Source organism: Clinocottus analis, unplaced genomic scaffold, assembly GCF_023055335.1.
Source record: "Clinocottus analis isolate CAN_PGR_092001 unplaced genomic scaffold, fCliAna1.0.p SCAF_25, whole genome shotgun sequence".
NCBI lineage: Eukaryota > Metazoa > Chordata > Actinopteri > Perciformes > Cottidae > Clinocottus > Clinocottus analis.
This window is the reverse complement of record NW_027175987.1, coordinates 3,978,747-3,998,497: the sequence shown is the minus strand read 5'-3', so window position 1 is coordinate 3,998,497 and position 19,751 is coordinate 3,978,747. Positions and strand designations below refer to the sequence as shown.

General features: G+C 40.6%; 1 protein-coding gene across 1 annotated transcript in view; it reads left to right on the top strand.

Moving 5' to 3' along the window:
* Window positions 1-1,132: 1,132 nt before the first annotated feature.
* The window catches only part of faf1 (Fas (TNFRSF6) associated factor 1), a 59,813-nt gene continuing 41,194 nt past the window's right edge, over window positions 1,133-19,751 (top strand). Inside the window, exons 1-7 of the mRNA XM_068591682.1 lie at window positions 1,133-1,426; window positions 3,638-3,706; window positions 6,705-6,751; window positions 9,317-9,582; window positions 9,686-9,777; window positions 10,318-10,409; window positions 18,216-18,321. Coding sequence (XP_068447783.1) covers window positions 1,367-1,426; window positions 3,638-3,706; window positions 6,705-6,751; window positions 9,317-9,582; window positions 9,686-9,777; window positions 10,318-10,409; window positions 18,216-18,321 — 732 coding nt within the window. The 5' untranslated portion in view covers window positions 1,133-1,366. The remainder of the gene's footprint in view (window positions 1,427-3,637; window positions 3,707-6,704; window positions 6,752-9,316; window positions 9,583-9,685; window positions 9,778-10,317; window positions 10,410-18,215; window positions 18,322-19,751) is intronic.

Sequence of the window (19,751 nt, the reverse complement as noted above, 5' to 3'; positions counted from 1 at the left end):
GAACCAGTGATTTTACTGTATACTCGCATACACAATTCACGCGCCACTTTTCAACCGTCATTTATTTTATGAACGAGATAGTTTGATATACTGTGTGGGCTTACAAAACTGCGGGTAGTAACAAAACGATTAAAAAGGTCGAATCGTGTCACATGTCCGCCGCTCTCAGGCGTAATCGGCAATAACCTGCAGATAAATATATACGCAATATAGGGCTGATTGTGGCTTTGCGCATGCAACCAAAACTTGGTCTTGCGCTTTAATTCAGAACCATTTATTGCCAAGTATTTTTTTCCATGCGAGGAATTTGTCTTGGCGGGTAGTGCATACATTAGACAAACAACAACAATGAATCAACAGTGCAATACATATAGACATATTACATATACAATAGAATATAAGAATCTGTGTGCCAGCGAACAATCTGAGATTAGTCCAGTCAATGGCAAACTGGCACGAGTCGCTATAAACATTCATATATGCGGAAACTGGCAATTCCTCTGGCTCCTCTGTCACTTTAGCGACATTGCGACTGCACCTGCCTGTTTGTTGTCTGTGCACATTTTCAACCCTCAAGTTGACCTACCATTTGCCTGCAGATACTGAATGCTCTCTATGTAAATACATTTGCATTACGATGTATACTAGTTCAAGGCGAATATACATGGTCCTGATAGGCCACCAGTCTTTAGAGCGCCCTACAGCAGCCCATCACTGTTATCTGGCCAGCTGCTGCATTAGTCCGTGGCTCTCAAAAATGATGAGAATGACGATAGGCAAAATTACACAAACGTAGAAAACCCAGTCTTTTAGCATATTGAATATGTATTGCAGCCTATACCGGCAGTCTCTAAATGTTGAGTTAGCTTACGTGAAGGCGCCCAACACAAGATCATTTGCATACAGGCGTATTTTAATGTTTAAGTACGTGTGAGTGAAACGACGCCTCTCAGCATATTGACAAGAGAAAGAGAAACATGGTCCAAGGTCTTTCCATGAAAAGAGCTCTTGAGCATAAAAAAGGACAGACGGTCATGTTTAAAACTTCACTATAAGTATCAATCTCACGTCCAGGGCTCGAGTTTTATTTTACAACAGCTGCAGCCACTTTACGTCAGCCGTAAAGCAATGGACGAGATGACAATAATGATAGGAGATAACTGAACACTGTAACGTTACTTTACAGGATTGCGTCCATCTAAAGTGGTTGATTCCCGGCCAGGTTAAATATTTCTAATTTGCCAAACTCTCACTCGTCGCCGCCACTCAGTAAAGCGCTTTTTTATCACAACTCCGTGTCCCTCTGTGAGGCGAGCGACGCGACGGGAGCCAGTGGAAGAAGAATCGCTTTTAGCCAGTCATTGCCATGGCCTCCGAAAGCGGCGAGAGCAACATGGATAGAGAAATGATTCTGGCCGACTTTCAGGTGTGTTTCTCCCGTTGTCCCACATATTACTCCTGGCAGTTAGTTATCGGTTCCTCCGTGGCTGAATGGTCTCGTGCTGTTGTCAGCAGCCGTACGTACACTCGAGCTGACGGCGTCGCAAAACAGCAAACCCGAGCAGAGCCTCCGCTCTCCGCGGCTAGCTCCCCGAGCTAACACACTGACAGCTTGCGAACTGACTATGATTAACAAATATTACCTGTGAGCTCACTTTCTAGGTAGCCGTGGCCCTGTATCTAAACGGGGGATGTTTTGGTGTTCATGGCGGGTTTCAAAAGTACCGGTTGGACCGATAACGACAGTCGCGGTTAGCTACAATGATAACGGTGCTCACGTTAACTGCCGACTTGTTTATACGTAGCAATGTCGTCCTGTCGGGTGTTTAAATCCCCGTCAGAGACGGCATGTCGCTGGAAGATAACTGATATTTATTCCTATTTGCAGGTGGGGTAGTATGTTTAGATGCTGACAATCAAATGCGGACAATGTCGCCTCCCATTTAAAATCTAGCATCCTGTTATGTTGGTTTCCATGCTTAATGGGATCAATGCTAGCATTACATTTGCCCTTCCTCTAAAATAAACACTCGGCACATACATCATAGGCCTCGTCTTTGTTGGGATTGTTATTGTAGTCGTGGGATTTGAATCTACAACATTCACCTTCATAATATTTGACAACGGGCCTAACCAGTGCAGGTGTACAAGTTGTCCATGGTCTTTTCAGACGGGCCCTAAAAGATACATTGTGTAATTAGGCTGTTGACAAGTCCACCATGTCACATTTTGCAAAGCCAATTCATTGTGTCATACCTTACTCCACTCTACTTACAACCTACACTTATTAATACAATAAGAAACATGCAGTACATACTACTGAATTAACATAACATAAATGCCAGCTGACACCAAAAACCTAGTGAGCTAAAGACATAAAGATTGAATAATCCCGGTCTACAACAATACATTTAATACATATATTTATTTTTGTTGCCATCACTAATACAGGGATTTTTGTTTTCTTTCTTTTGTCGATGATTTTGACTTGGCATAATGCTTACAGCTTACATGAATATTTAATATTTCACTGCTATGTTTTACAAGAACAAGGTTATAAACTTATAAACAAACAGACACCAAGAGCAGCAATTTATCAAAGCACATGCTAAACATAAAGATTTCACCATCTACAATCCAAACATTTAGCCATTGCATGAAACAAAGTTTGTGTTGGACATTTTTACATGTTTACTTTGCCTTGGCATTCAAATCTTCAGGTAGTTTTCCTCAATTGTGCATAAGTACCTTAAATTGTCAGCTTTGTGGTCATTTATTTGTGGATGGCAGAGGCATGCTCTCTTAATGAAATGATTATATACTTTGTTTTACTTTTGTTTAGAATAAATAATGTCTGTTAAAGAGCAAATACACTCATCCTGAACATGTCAATAGTCCCATTTCCTGCCCTGAAAGTAAACTTTAAATATTAGTATGTGTACTTCAGGAAAGGCCTGTTTCTCTGCTTCTACTACAGTCTTTATATTGTAAAATACAGTGGACATGAATCACTACCCTGGAGAGTCAGTCTTTGACAAAATATCCACCCACAATTAAACCAATTACATTTCTATCCAGATTGTGACTTAAAAAAACATTTAGGTAACCTTTATCAATGTTTTAAAATGTGTAAGTGTATTTATTTGAGGAATAGCAGTTGCATCATTAACCAGGTTTAGCTGGCGCTGGGCCTCTTCGCGCCTACATGAGGGATTGCAGCTTTTTTACACTGCTTGTGCCAATTTGTTGTCACTTTATCAGAGCAAACTCGTTTTGGTTCCGTCAGTTAAACTTGCACAAGGATCAGTCGAAAGAAATAATCCTGCCTTTATTACACTTGAGGCAAACACAAACACATAAATCTAAAATATAATAAACGTTATCGTTTAAATTTGTGCCTCGTGACCAATATTGCAGGAATAATATAACACCAGCTTCTTGTTTTTGTGAAGAGTGCCACCACTTAAAATGTTTATCTTATTGGTGGTACCATAGTAGTTAAAATGAATTGTTTTTTGTGAATGTTTTTTTTTTTCATGTACAGGCATAAGACTGTGTCATAAAACAAACCACTGCATATTCTTGAACAATGCATTTCTCTCTTGTAATTCCTCTTCTTTTTCTTTTCTTCTCACAGGCTTGCACTGGAATTGACAACATTGCAGAGGCAATCACTCTGTTAGAGCTTAATAACTGGGATTTAGTGGTAAGTTCATTAACTGTAGGCTTTGCCAGACAGACTTTGACTTCATCTCGAGTGCAAGTTCAAGAGGGCAGTCAACATCCAATAACACACATTCTGAGCAATTATGATGCAACCAAAACGATTTCTTCATTTTTAGCGATTCTGCTTTTTGAATCAGGAAGCATCTTGCCCACCCACAATGTGGTGGCTGTGTGAGAGAATGTGTCCTGAGAGGTGTGGTGGAATAAACGTTTAGTCGAGAGACACCCTCTGTGGGAGGGAATGTGTTCTGCCAAGTTTGTATTAACTCATGATGAGTCTGAGTAAAGGAACCCTTTATCGCGCAAGTGCATTTTGAAAGGGTCAGTCTATATTTAGACCTAGGTTGGCAGGAGTTCAAAGCAGGCGGTAGCGGGAGTCCAAGCAGTGGTAGGACAGACTGTGGGCCCTGGACTCACCCACTACATCTGATGACTTGCAATTTCACAGCAGTAGCTGGTAGTTTTGATAAACATTGACAAAACAAATTTGCCTGTGCATGCGTGGGGTGTTGGTGGGGAGTAGGGTAGTTACATAAAAGAAATTAAAGTGAGGCTTGTGAGCATTGTTCCCCCAGGATATTGTTTAGCAGAGCAGAGGTTTGTGACAGCCACCCAGATCTTCATCATGCATCCCATCTTGTAATCAATGAACGGTATATGCATGTATTAGTTTTGGCATTTGCTGTGAAACATATACTGTCATTGCGCTGTTACTGAATACTAATGTTTTATCTCATAAAACATGGAGGTGTTTTTATTTTATTTCAGGGAAGATTCAGATTACCCCAGGCAAAAATGTGCAATATACAACTAACTCAATCCACTCCTCTGCTGCTCATCCGTATGGTCACTATGCTCCAAAACAGTCATGTTATGGCCACAATATGGCAAAATAAATTATTTCCTTCTCAATCTGTATACACGGCACGTTAAAGTGCTTTCGTCATGTTCGTTCTTCAATGCGTCAAAATAACTGTATCCTCGCGTTGGCTATCTCAACCAACCCACTTCAGTTGTCTCCTTTGGTCTGAGCTCCCATTGTAGTTCACTGATGAACTCTCTCGGCACGCCACTCAAACAGGGAATAACGCCTTGATTTCTTTTAAGCTTACTTAACTTTATGTCTTCATGTGCTCCTATAAGCTTGTATTTTCTTTAAATGAATAGACTTTAAAGGACTAGACTTTTTTTCCCGTGTAAATGAGCAAACTATCACCTTCTTACAGGCACTTTTCAAAGCTCCAGTGGATGTTTTGATACCCAAATGAGACTCAAAAAGAGATCTGACATCTGATCAATAGTGTTGTGAAACTAGAAACAAATGCGTTTACCCAAATCAGTTTGTACTGCTGAGCATCATATTGTGGCTTTTAAAAGCTAGAAGTATTTTGACTTGTCATAGCATAAAAAGTGTGTCACTAATTACATAACAATAGATCTGTTCTATTCCAGTAAGCTATGACTCGCAGCTAAATGTAATTCAGCCAATAAACAAGCTATGGAGCAGAAACCATGATGCATCATTTATTAATAACAATAAATTAAAAAACAAAGGACTAATGTAGAAGAGTTGAAACTCAAGGATATTCTTACCTCAAACAGATAAACTTAAATAAATAGCAAAAAAACAGGCACAACAAAATAAAGTGGACTCTTCAGTGAGCAAGCGAAGATGTCTATTCAGTACTGCATTGGTACATGTTTAGTTCTGATCACTCAACACTGACACCATTATAGCACTTTAATAGCATGCCGTGCTAACATCAATGCTTTATATAAGCGCCTGAGTGTGGTTAAGTGTCCGTGCCTTTCATTTAATAACAGCTTAAAGCTGCCCGAAGAGTTTTTGACCTCAATTAGCACCACTGAGCTGTTCTTCTGAGTGGCTACCGGCTTTGTTTATCTTTTCGAGCCGGTAATGCGCCATGATATGCAACGGCGCGCTGACAAAGGTCGGGAAGAAGAAAACTGGCTTGCTTACATCCACGTTTAATTGCTTGCAAATGTTTTCTGAGGGAGGAAGTACATTCACCTTGTGTCTTTTAAAAAAAAAAAAAAAGTATCAAGAAGAGACACAATATGATTGAGAGAGGAACACTGAACAGATTCATAACTCAAGTTTGTTTTCAAGACATCTCCACAGGGAACCTTTTGGGTCCTTGAACCTTCCCTGAACACTTCTCGCAGCAGGACAGATGGCATTATCTTGTTGAAGATCCCGTGATGAGTCCAATATCCCCTTAGATACAGACCACCAATGCTTTATTAGTTTGTCTTTCAGTGTTGGGGCAAGAGACCCTTTTGCCATTCCATATTTCTTTCGTTTAAATAAGGGGATATGATTAGGCCAGCACATAACAACTTACTTCATTTAGCTTGTTTTTCCAGTGAAGAATAGTGAGTGTTCGAGAGAAATCCAATCAATTGTCCATCTCAACAAAGGCTCAGTGCAAAGCGGTTATTGTCATGTTTGTCCTTTCAGCTCTTTTTGTTCTGACCAGCAGCCCTATTTAAATATTTCATCATTCTCTGTCACATTTTGTTAGGTTTAGTCTGAAACCTCTGCAGACAGCAAATATAACATACCCTTTTGACATACATATTGTGTTTGTCATACAGTGTTCTGAATTAAATGAAGCATGTCCCTCTTTAAAGAAATGTGTGTACAGTATTAAATTACACTTTACAGAGTTGTGCCGTGGCATACACAAAAACGCTTTCCATGACCAAATGCATTTATTTACTTATTGTTAAGTTTAGAAATGGAGTGCAGTTCTCTTACTTACTTTTAGGATATCTGTAAAGAAATATATGCTGCAGTATCTGTCAGTCTATTTATATAACATATATGTTTGTATTTCTTTAGTTGATTTAAAGATGTGATGGCTTGGACTGTATGTATCCCAGTGAACGGTCAACTGTTTTCCATAAAATGTTATTATGTTCTGTTGTATAATTTACCTCCTATTTCATTACAGGCAGCCATCAATGGAGTGATACCACAGGAGAATGGGATTTTACAAAGGTAATAACACTGTACACTGTACACTGTTTGTTGTAAAGCAGAGGACGCTGATCAAGTGCTCCCTGATCTTGCAAAACCATTTATGACTGAAACCAAAGCCGAAATGCATAAGCAGGTACTGTAATTCCATGTTTCCATGAGCTTGGGTTTTGCCACAATCACACAGGGTATAGTTTCTACACCACGTCACGAGTGCAAAACATTCACTGTATCACCACTTCCATGATATAACACAACATTATTCAAATCCAGCAAATAACACTAACTTAGATGCTACCGAGTTTGGGGTTATTGCTCCTGCCATGGTTTCTGATCTGCAGTTTAATAGAGGAATAATATAAAAGGCTGCAACTGAAAGGAAGCATCCTGCCAAGAGGGTAGTTGTACACAGTTACTAAATATAAAAGGTTTCTTTAAGAGGCTTTGAGCCCTTCATTTTCCCTCAACGGTTAGTTTACACTCTTGAATGCACTGGGCTGAGCTGAACCCAGTCAAACTGGAGACGTTGAGTTAAACCGCTTTATTGTGTGTGTGCGCGTGTGTGTGTGTGTGTGTGTGTGTGTGTGTGTGTGTGTGTGTGTGTGTGTGTGTGTGTGTGTGTGTGTGTGTGTGTGTGTGTGTGTGTGTGTGTGTGTGTGTGTGTGTGTGTGTGTGTGTGTGTGTGTGTGTGTGCGTGCGTGCGTGCGTGCGTGCGTGCGTGCGTGTGTGTGAGAGTGTGTGCGCGCACGCGCATGTACTCCAGTGGGGTTCAGGCCCTTGGGCCATGAGAATATTGCTGGTCTTTCTCAAGGGCACACATTGCTGTGAATAGAGGCTAGCTGGCAGTGTGACCAGCAGCCAACACATTTACTAAGTGGCTGGCACTGGTTTCAGTAGACTGGCATTGCCCAGTAAACAGACTCTGATGACGTGACCTGAGCTGGAGCCAGTTGGAGGCTACACCAACGCTCCCATCTCAAATGCATTTCCTTCCTCCCTTGTGTCCTCTTTAGTAAGCAGGTTGGGAATTATTAGAAGCTTGCATTGTTGAAGAGAAACCAAAATTCCTCAGGCCACCAAAAATGATTTTCTGGTCGGGTTTGATTAAAAACGCTGAATCCTCTGTGTAATCGCTTCACTGGCTTCCAGTCTGTCCACGGGTGAAGGGCTCAACAGTTCTGTCTGCTTTGGGACACCTCCTGGACTACACAGGAGAACAGTGCCCTCTAGATGTAGGGCGGCATGAAGCTACCCCCAAACAACAACAACAACAACGGACAATTTAACGGCCTTCAGTGTTCCTGTGCCAAGTTTAGGTTTTACTCTTTTTTTTTTTTCTTTCTCAGATGCTTTCAAGAAGTGTAAGAATCCTCTTGGCAAGATCTCCTTGGATTTTCTTTCGCTTCTTGGAGCACAATATCAGTCTCACTTGTGTATCATCTATTTCCCCACAGTACATATTAGATTCTAGATATGAGATGGTAGTTGTCTGCCTTCTCCAAATACTGGCATATTCATACATATTCCACATATATGTACTCATGGTATGACTTCCCTTGTGTATTTTTCCAGCCACTTTCTAGCATTTGCGTGGTTTGAGATACTCCTATGTTACAAAGTAGGATTCATTTGTTTTTTCACATCCATTAACTTGTACGCAAGGTTTATATCAGATATATTTATCCACCCTTGAAAAGGAAATATCTGAAATGATCTCAAAACAGGTCAATGTTGTATGATTATTAAATACCTGCTTTCTTTTTTTCATTAACTATTCTACTTCTTCAATTATAAGTTCCGGAATGATTTGGATCTTCAAATAATTTGTTTGTTTGTTACTGAGATGGCTGTGGAGGAGCCAGTTATAGTGTGCTATCATTTGTCTGGGTTTATTTCCCACCCTATTTCCCTATTCTGAACATGGAGGTTTTGTGGAGGTTTTGTGGCCGTTGACAGTCGGCCTTGTAGGACAGTGGCCTCTCTAATGTGGTGGGCCAGATAAAACACAGCCTTTGTTAGAAAGCCAGAGTCTGGCACTCTGCTCTTGCGAGACAGTTTTTGCTTACACTTAAGGAACAAAGGACACACTTTGTTCATGGACGGGAGACAAAAAGACATTATTTACTGTGTTGTGTGAAACATGGGTCATACACTAACCAAGCAGCAAAGAGAAACACATTAAAGAGAGTAAGCAGTTATTGTAAAGAAGGGTGGGTGGGTAAGCCCTTTTCTGAAAGTCTGATGAGTCTATTTGAAAATGATGCTGCTTCTCACTGGATGGTCTGAATCCCATAGTTTCAAGTCTTCAACACAGCATGATATTTATTTATTTAATGAATGATATTTATTCAGCCTTCGGTTGTAAGACGGTTAAAAAAGCCGAACTTAATGTGTCTGTCGACAAACCAATGTGTGGCGTCCACTTCTCTTATGCAGTCTATGGTAGAGGTACGGACTCATATATTTGATCTTTAGGCAGTTTCTTCTGTCCACATTTTAGTGTCATAATCTTGCATGAAATAACCTCGGATATGAACTCGGCAGTCCATCTTCGACACCATTACTAATCTTGTCACCTCTGTGCAGTAACTTTTCCAGTGAGGCGAGCCAGTCCAGCATGTTCGGACCTCCTAGCCAATCAGAAGCAGCCGATGCAGCAGCAGGAGGTTCAGTTCCTCCCGCCTCCTCTTCGTCCTCGTCCTCCTCTCCTGCATCGTCCTCGACTTCAGCTTTTTGCCCCGTCAACCCCACCTCCCGACACATTGTAGAGCGCCAGCCCCGGATGCTCAACTTCAGGGTGGAGTACCGGCAGCGCACTATAGAGCTGGTACTGGAGGAAGGCAGCGCAGTCGGTGAGCCCCACACACGCCGATATAAATATTGTACACAATATTCAACATATTACATTGCCTCTTTGTGCATAATACACATTTTCTGCGGCACTCTAATTTACAGGAGAAATAAAAAAAATCCTTGAGGCAGATCTTGGGATTCCAGTCTCCAAAATGCAGCTGAAGGGATGGAAGAGTGGAGATGTATCCGACAGTGTGAGTTATCACACCCTCTAAATGTTGGTCACAAACTGACACGTGAAAAAAACACAGAATGTAGCACTAAGAAAAGAGGGAAAAGAGCACTGGTGATAGGAGCTTGTCTTCTCTTACTTTTGTTTTGCATTTTCAATTTTACAGTGTGTGCTGTCTCAACAATTACATTTTCCATTGTTGGTTGTAAGGATTAGAACATAGCATACACGACATTATTTAATGCTGTTATCCAAGACATTCTGGTTGTCACAGCCTTGCTCAGGTCATTACGCTCTAGCCAGCATGCCAACATTACTCTTGCAAACATGCCTTGTTTCCTATTCCACCATCAATACAACTATTTGATGTTCCTCAAACTACATTAACACCTATAACCAAGTCATAATAACTGGCTTTGCTAAATATAATCATCAGGAGATGAATGAATATGCATTCTGATGAAGTATATTTCCTTAAGAAATCATTATCTTTACAATTATAAGTACTTCTTTGTGAGTAGAACTATTTTGAAGTTGTATCTCTGTATGTGTGTGTAATCAGACGGTGATGAGAAGTTTACACCTGCCCAAGAACAACAGCCTGTATGTCCTGACTCCAGAAATTGCCCCTACTGCCAGCACCAGCAAAAACAGGTATTTAGCTCAGTATTCGCCACCCTCAATCTCATCTTTTTGTTTGTAATTTCACAATTTTCACAATTTGTTTCTCCTCTTTCCATCCTGGTACACTTACACACGAGTAACTATGAAATACTCTTGGTGGTGGTATGAGCGTAGTACCTCATAGCAAACACCAGGTGGCGGTCTATTTCCAGTTTTGAAGATGTGTCCAGAATTCATCTAGCAAACACTATTTTCATTGGTATATTAAGAGACAGTTGACCTGCTAGTGCACATTCATTTTCTCACGTCCATTGTGACATTTTGAGAGGGACATCTACCGACGCAATCTCTGTTGTGTAAATAATAATTCCCCTTCCCATCTTTGTTTCTTTCAGCCTGAAATTGTTGCTTGGTTTGTTTCCGATTGTACTCTTCATGGACTGTGTGTATGATATTCACACTTCATATCTATTATTTATTCCCATTTATTTTCAAAACACGCAAGTGTTACTTTAGTGATGGTACCCAGTGACAATAGAGATTTGTTGTTTGTGTTCTCCGTGTTCATTTCAGTGAATCCGTGGCAGTATTAGCAACCTTTACTTCTGAAATATCAGGCCACGCAGTGCAAAGTCAAAGCGGTAATACAATCACAGGGGGCAGCTTGAACGTGTGATTGTCCTTTCATCAGTGTCAGGTTAACATCATCCAAAGAAGTCATATCTGTCCCTTCAATTCACATGCGTATATAGGGAGTCCAATAACTTTAAATTTTTCACTTGAGGATAAAATTGTTGGATTATTGAAAATTGATTTGTTTGAGGGTACATACTTGTCTGTGTGTAAGATATTATACGTGTGCGTGGACAGCACAAAAACAACAACAAAAAAATTTGGAGTGATAAAAGAATAACTTGGCAAAAATACAGGCAAACTCAACTATATCTTTGATACGAGTGGACAGTTTCTTAAGAGAAGGTTCAGTAGAGGAATAGCATTTTTCGGACATAAATAACGGTGAAACAGTGAAGAATAAAATAATGAAAGGTAGTGCTTAAAAAATGGAAGACAGACTTTGCAGATAAATTTTAAGAAAAACATACTTCATCTGACGTTAATGATATCGGTACTACAACGTTTGAGCTGGAGGTGGTCATCACTCTACTGGACTATAGGCCAAATACATTTATAAATTCAGACAGAACTAAAGAATTTATTTGGTCTGTAGTCGAAGGGAAACTGAAGAAGGAATCCAAATATAAGGTATTGCATATGAACCTTTTTAAAATCTCTTCTTCTAGAGGTCCTCTTTAAATCTCGTCAAATTTCATCTCTATTACCTCTATTGATCACGCATATTCAATCCCAACTATTATTAGAGCAAGAAATTACAAATTAAAAAACACTTTCTCATGTTTTGTCAAAAGACTTTTGACTGGATTTATCGAAATCTGCTTGCCTTTAAATTTATGGAAGCGGGTTTGGATGGTGGATTTTCTCAAACAATCGAGACCTTGTAGTCGCCTCGTTGCCTGTGTGAAAATCAATCATGTGATTTCTGACTGGTTCGATGCATCTTTTGGTTGATTATCCATGAAATAATATATATGGTTAAAAAATTGTAACTGCCATTCAGTTTGGAAGTTTACTAACTTTCTCTCAAAAGAAGATGGATTATTTGATTCGTAATTATTTGTATTTCTCCAGTATAATGCAGTGTATATTTTTGTCAGTGATTTATTCAATTAGTTGTTGTTGGTGATCGTCTGAATACACACCACTCTGGTCCTGGCTTGAATGCATGTATGTTGTCTTGTAGGCTCATTCAGGCTGGGCATAGTTAGATGTGACACAATAATACAAATGTAATTTGTTCAATCATCCTAAATGTCTCATGATCATATGATATTTTTTTTGGCAGTTGCCAGTTTAAAGGCTGAATGAAAACATTTTAATAAAACATTCCAGGACACCTTTTGGTGTACCAATGTTTGATTGCCAGTTTTACTGTCTCTCTTTTACAGCACAATTTAAAATCAGAAGGGTTCATAATAGTTAGGAGTCAGGCATAATAGAACATTTTCAGTTGCACTTTTCTATGATACATTTTATCTCTGTTTATAGTCTCACTTAGGATGGCTCTTGTTTGTTTGTTGACGGTGGATTCTAAATTAATATTGTACTGTAACTCTCACCACATTTCCTCATTTTAGCAGCCAAGCAAGCATCCTCATGTCACCAGAACACTTGTAAAAGAAGTCATTTGGCAGTTTGCCGCTTTGCCTGCTAGTTAGGCTAAGTGGTAGTTATATTGTGTTGGCAGCTAATGGCCCTCATCTCCCCAGTCTTCCCTCCCTCGCCTCCCTCTCCTCGTCTTCTCACTCCCCCACTTACTGCTGTGTCTTTTTAGCAGCGCCGTTGCCATTTTTCCAAGTGTTATCGATATCATTTTGGGTGTCAGGAGCTCATTATTCTGTGTCAGCTATTTTGGTGCAAGACAGTTGGGGCTGAATGGAGTGGGTGGGCTCCTGTGTGTATGCGCATGCATTTGTGTATAAATGTGTGTGTAGTGACCATGCTGTCATACTGGGAGAGGATAGGTGACGGATCACAGAGTAGGAGGGGGTGCAGTCCCCTGTAGTGGGACCAGGCAAGCTGTTAGCTTGCAGTAAAAATAAACTGTGGTCACACCATAAATCCACAGTAAGTGCAGTGTGTGCAAATGTGTTGCAGTAGACTGAGCTCAGTGCCAATAAAGGCTTCCGTCCAAAGTTTGCAGGGAGGGACGCACACATTTTACCAACTCATGGTACCAACTCACAGTACCAATGTGTCACTATCTACTCGTGCACAGATATGGAAAACAAAATGATTAAGGAACCAATTATTGTGCTTACTCCACGTATAGTAAACACAGATGTAGAACTCTTCCTAAAATTGTCATTTTATTGCACTTCAATAAGTCTTCCCACTCTCAGTGATGCTTAAAGTAGAGTCTGTGAGACACATTGTCTCTATCTATTGTCTTACTATGGAGTGGAATTGAGTTAAAGATTTTTGTATGTCTGGTTCCCTAATCTCAAAGTCAATGTTTTTTTTTCCAATTGTTTTTTGGTGAGATGCATGAAATAAGGTCTGTGGTTAACACAATCTCAAGAGATATTTATGTTTTATTTTACGACACAAGATGCATCAGTAGATTATTAAGTGTTTTAAAATAGGCAGTTGCCTACAAGTGGCCAAATAAGTCTACAAAACATCATCCTGCAGAGTAATCTGCCTTCACAGCCTCCATGTGTTTACTTGTGCTCCTGCGACCGTGTTGTAGTTCCTTTATCCAGGATTCCTATGCAGTATGGGAAAATATGGAATTTTTTCTTAATAATTTCCAGATAATGAGTATGTAAAAATAAAAAGAGGGTGTGGAACAATATTCGTCTTTCCAGACTCTTGCCTTTATCCTGTTTTCGGATATATATATATATATATATATATATATATATATATATATATATATATATATATATATATATATATATATATATAAATTAATAATATTATAATAATAATATGTGTGTTTTTCATGGCCATTTGTACTCAAATGCGAAATATAATCTTAAAAGAAAAACTTTTGAGAAGTCCAGAATTTGAGTCTGCAAATTTTTGAATAGAACCCTGTTAATAGACCAACTGTGGATCATTGGTCGTCCTTCAGGAAAAAAATCCGTGGTTTGCTCACTGTCGCAGGATTTGTAAGCAGTATATGAATGGGTATGAATGATTAGATAGCCCTGAAGTCTGTGAATGATGACATGAGTGGTCAGAAGACGAGAAAAGCTATTTATCTTTTATTGTTTACCATGACCTAATGTGAGACTTGTTTAGACTGCAGCTCTGACATCCGACTCCAGTTCATTCATATATATATATATATATATATATATATATATATATATATTGTTGTTAATACTGTTTGTAAAAGCAATGTTGTGGCTCTAATGCTCTTGACCAAGAACCAATATTCTCAGTTATAATTGTTATCTTTAATTATACGTTTTGTAGTAAGGTGAATGAAACTACCACTGTCTCCTATATGACTTTATTTGCTAGTTTGTAGTTGCAGTTATCCACCTAAATTTAATTTTGCTCTGTTTATTTGCGTCAAATTGTTGCTGAGTAAAAATGCAAATGTGCCATAAATGGTAATATCTCTGGCAATTACTTTGTAGAGCTTGGCTCATGCAGCACACACACCTAAACCAAACGGACTGATTAAATAGTGCTCCACTGTCATTATGATTCCGCTGAGTAAACCTCCCTTAGTTGTCTTGTTTGATTAGAAATAAATCTTGAGGCTTTGGGAGATTTTCCTTTGAGCACCGATCCATCTCAGGTAGTTATTTAGTTAGCGATGTGCAGTTAGTACTGCAGTGTTGAAGCCCGGTCTGAAAAAGGTCTTTCTCTGTGACCATGTTGATGACTGTCTGTGAATACAAGAGGGTGTTGAGGAGGACCTAAATCTCTTGCATAAATGATGACGGCCTGATGAATATTTCAATGGAGCCTGTTTCCTTCCTCGCTTATTCTCCGCTCTGCTCTCAGGAAGCATATTTGCCAAGGAAAGGTTATTTTAATTTGAACTCTCAAATCATTTTGAAATTGCAAAAATGATTCATTAGGTTTTGTGTGTTTTATTGAAGCTTCCTGTCTCCCTCCCCTCCCCTCCCACCCTCTGTGTGTCGGCTATCCAGTAGCAGATTCACCCTAGGCTTTTTAGGTAAGACAGCTAGCTAGTTAGCTCGAGCAGACCTGACGGGAAGTGTCTCTCAGTTAGCATGCTGATTAACTTTGCAACAAGATGGCAGAGCGAAACAGAGCCGAACGGTTTCGCATCCTTCTGCTTTGTTGTGGATGCAAAATATGGAGGAGGTAAGATGACCTTGTGTGTACTTCATGACCTCCCCTGTACGAATTAGTGGGAACGGCTCACTTGGTCAGTGTGTTTTTATGTGTCTGTGTCTCTAATCAGATGACACACGCATGGCGGCACTGAGTGCTTGTCAGTGTAAGAGGGGTCGGAGAAAATGTGTGTGTGTGTAGGGGTATTTGTGTTTTGCAGGCACATGCCACAATTTGTGTGTGTGTGTTCCTCTGTGTCTGGCAGTGCTAGTTTAATAAGGTCTAGAGTCTGCTCTGTGCCGTGGGGACTCACAGCTTAGGCGATGGGCTTACCTCAGAATGAAACCAATCTGTTTAGCCTGCTCTTCTCCCCTGCAAAACGCTCCATTTTCTCTGTCCATAAAGTTAAATGACATTTTCCTCCTGACACCCTTATGCCATGTCAAGTACCTCCCAGAGATGTTGCAGGCCGACCTGGATGTCACAAGTGTGTGTGTTGAGTGAGAAGGAGACCTCCGAAGGCAGAAGCAAACACGGAGACATCCACATTTCAACCCTGTACTGCTCGAAGGGCCTGCTTCCTTCAGATGGCAGCTGCTTTGAAAACATCAGCGATGAAAGCAGTGGAGACAAAGGGATATTGGACTTGAAATACGGCTGTTTTGTTTATATCAACCTGCAAGCCTCTCCAGACAGATGGCACCGTTTCCCCCTCTGAATGCATTTGATATTTTGAGTAATTATATTTGTACTATAGAGCACAACGAGTGATCTGATTTTTTTTTTTTTTTTCCTCCAAAGTAAATCTTGAACAGAACTCCACCCACACACTCACCAAATGTCTCGTCGGTCTGCCATGAATGACTGCTAAGATGTTCCTTCTTTGCTTGGAAGGACAGAGTAACACTTCCACTCAGTTTACCCTCTATCTCTGTCTATTTAGGAGTCTAGCTGCCTGCCAGCAGTAGCTCGGGACTGTGTCCAAACATAATCATGATATTAGCTAGATCCTTATTTATGTGTCCCTACCCCTTCCATTTTTCTCACTCTCCCTCACGCACGCATGCACACACATCCCTCTCATCCTTCTGCTCAGCCCTATTACATATGCATTCATCCTTCCCACTCCACACATTTCCAATCTTCCCCAGTTAGCTACAACAAACATTACATTTACATATTGATTTCGTAGTTTTAGTCAATGTAAATATGCTGTCATTACAGTAAATTTGAGCTTCTGTTAACATAAGCTCGTCCAGATCTGTGCAGATTAAGGGTGTGATTGCATAATTAATGTGTGCGCTACATATTAATTCCCCCATCCCTCTCTTTCTCTCAACTCTTCCTCCTCTCCTTGGGTTCTGAGCCCTGATTAAGTGCCTGCTTCGGCCCTTAAGCCTCCCATTGATATTCAGCCGCACAGACCCAGCGTTTGCTCAAAACGCTACTTAACCTCACAGCTTATTGTAAATGAAGCTTCCAAAAGTTGATTCCCCCACCTCCTCCTCTCTACGTGAAGCACACAAAGTGTCTGCGTTTGCGTCGTTCACAGCGTCTCTGTCACAGCTGTAAGCTGCTGAGCGAGCTGCGGTGCGAGTCCAGAAAGTCTGACCCCTCGGGGCCTCTTGAACAGATCACGTCTTCACTGCCAGGTCTCTGTTCACAATGAAATCAGCATATGGCGTCCACTGTGAGAGTGAGCGGCTCAGACCAGTCGTTACCTGTAAACACCATTTAGCTGCATATTTTTGCCCACCAGTGAATGCTGTTCATGCTTTAAGGGAAATTATATAAGTATTATTGTTTTTAATACATTGTTAAAATGAAATATTTAGATTTATGGCTTGAACTGTTAGGTGTCCAATTATTCATGTAACTGGACCTGAGCTCAAATGTCATGTTGAATTGGTTTAATTTGTTATGATTTATTTTGTATTTATACTCCTGTAAGATTCTCTCAATTCAGTTTGTCAGTGTTGTTATTATTATACTACCATTTTGTAATACTATGAATTGAAGAATGTTTCACCATAAAACTGATGCAGATTGAGAATGTAGCTTAGTTTAGGAACATTATCATTAGATCAATCATAGAATCTACTTTAGGTTTCTGATGCAGCTTCCAGTAGCCTGTAATTAAAATGAACTGATATATTTTAATTGATACGACTATAATCACCATACAGTCAAGGTAGACGAGCAGTGAAGTACAAGCAGTGATACAACAGTTATCCAGCAGCATCTGCTGAAGTGGTTTGTCTTAATGCACAATACTTATTTTCCTAATTTGCTTCTTTGGCTGGAGAATGGAAGTAGTTGCCATTATGTTCATAATTGTTTACACTCTGTAAAAAAAAAAAGAAGCAGCAGATAAGCCTGTAGCCACAGTTGTTGGTGTTGGGCAACAACTTTACGACATCCTGCCGGGTGGTCACTTTGGGCCACTGTAAGTCGCAGTATAAACTTCTACGGCATCTTTGGTTTGTATTTAGGAAAGAGCTGTAGGCCCTCCTGGGTTCGTTTCATAATAGCTGCTAGATTTATTAGCAGTAAGGCAATTTGATGGACTGCATGCTGTTCCTGTGCAGGTGGTCATAGCTGTGGTAGCCTGCTGTGCTGAGCGACGCATTGGCCAGGCTTGTTTAGACACAACCAGGGAAGTGGGCGACTCACCCCCAGAGGAGGCCTCCAGCTCCCTGTGGGCCAGCAGGCTACCACCAGTTGACACGTTTCAACTTGCCCTTTACTTGACTGGATGGCTCTTAGTGATAATGTTTTTTGGCCTGATTCTTTTATCCCTCTTATGTAATTTGTATGCCTGGCTTTTCCTCCATATTCCTTTTCTGCATCAAATTCTATTATTTATTTATTTATTTAATTTCCCACTGTGTTCTTCCCTATTTCTTACTGTTTTTATTTTTTCCTCTCCTCATTTAGTGATCTCCAAGAGTCGTTAAACCAGAACTTCCTGTTGGTCATCAGCCACCGCGAGGCTCAGAGGGACTACAGTCTCAACTTCCCCGGCTCCAGAACCATACAGGAGGTAAGACCTCAGCTTCCACGCAGACCATACTGGACACCAGATGCACTTTATATGCCCCAGACACTCAAACGCTCTCAGTAACTCACTCACAGACTCTCACACATAAATAATATTATTTTACCCGAGTCTAGCTTCCCATAACACCGCTTTCATTCCATTTGCCAAACATTGCTAGTCTATCTCAGTAATCGATTCATTATTCATCACAAATGATCACATTTCCAAGCACATAATTACTCTCACAGCTGCAGTCTGGTACAACCCCCTCTTTTTCTCCCCGCTCCCCCTACACTGCATCTTTCACTCTGTCTCTCAGCAGTCTAGAAGGCACTTTAAATACTGAACATTGTTTGATCGAGGCATGCGGGAGCAATGGAAAGAGACAGAGTACCATTCATTTTCCTCATCTAAAACTAAACAGTAGATTCGGAGGCCTATGAAATATTTATAGTAACTCATACTGGACCCAGTGTGAAGGCAGTACACCTCGTTGTCCGTCGGTTATTACTATCACAGCTGCAAATGGATTTGAAGAGCATGAAAATATATGTGTGTGCTTGCCTATGTAGATGAGTAAGTGTGTGCGTATCTGTGTCAATGTTTGGCCCCTTGTGAGTTCAGATCAGCACTCCCCTGGAGATGCGCACACACGCACACACACACACACACACACACACACACACACACACACACACACACACACACAGACACAGAGTACTGCCCTGTACTAACCCTCCGAGGAAGACCTGAACAGGCATTTGTTATAAACAGTGGGAAGCTTGCTGCTACAGGTGATAAGAAATAAGCTCCCCAAAGACTGATCAGGTAAAATAGAGAAATCCCCTTTTTTACAAGTAATCGTTATCTGCACAAAAAAATATATGGGGGAGGAAATGTCAGTCGTTTTTATTCATGTGGCAGCTATATGTCATTTTTTATTTCGTTTTCTTCTCCTGCAGCTAATTATTTACTTTCAAGCAGCAATGAAAGGTGTTTCTCCCGAGTTTTTTTTTTTTGCTCACTGCAACCAATGAAGCTGGAGCCTGGCTCCTCGGTGCGGGTGAAGATTACACTAATAATAATCAGGCTACTTGCAGGGCCTGTAATGGTGCTAATTGAACAGATTAGTACACCCAACATATGAACTGGATAAGGCAGCTTGCCTCCCTCGTTTCCTCCCTCTCCTCCATCGCTCTTTTTCTTTTCCCCTCCCTTCGTCATCTCTCTCTTTCTCTCTCACCCTCTTCTCAGGCAGATGGTTTTGATGAGCACCCACTGTGAACCTTAAGTGTTTCTGCTGGGATTACAAACACTGGGGAGGGGTCCCTGTAGTGTGGGAGGGGGGAACCATGGACACAGAAAGGAGGCAAAGGACTGTTGGCTTGGTGGGGGTGCTGTAAGAGGCCATAGGGGATGGAGAAGGGACAATG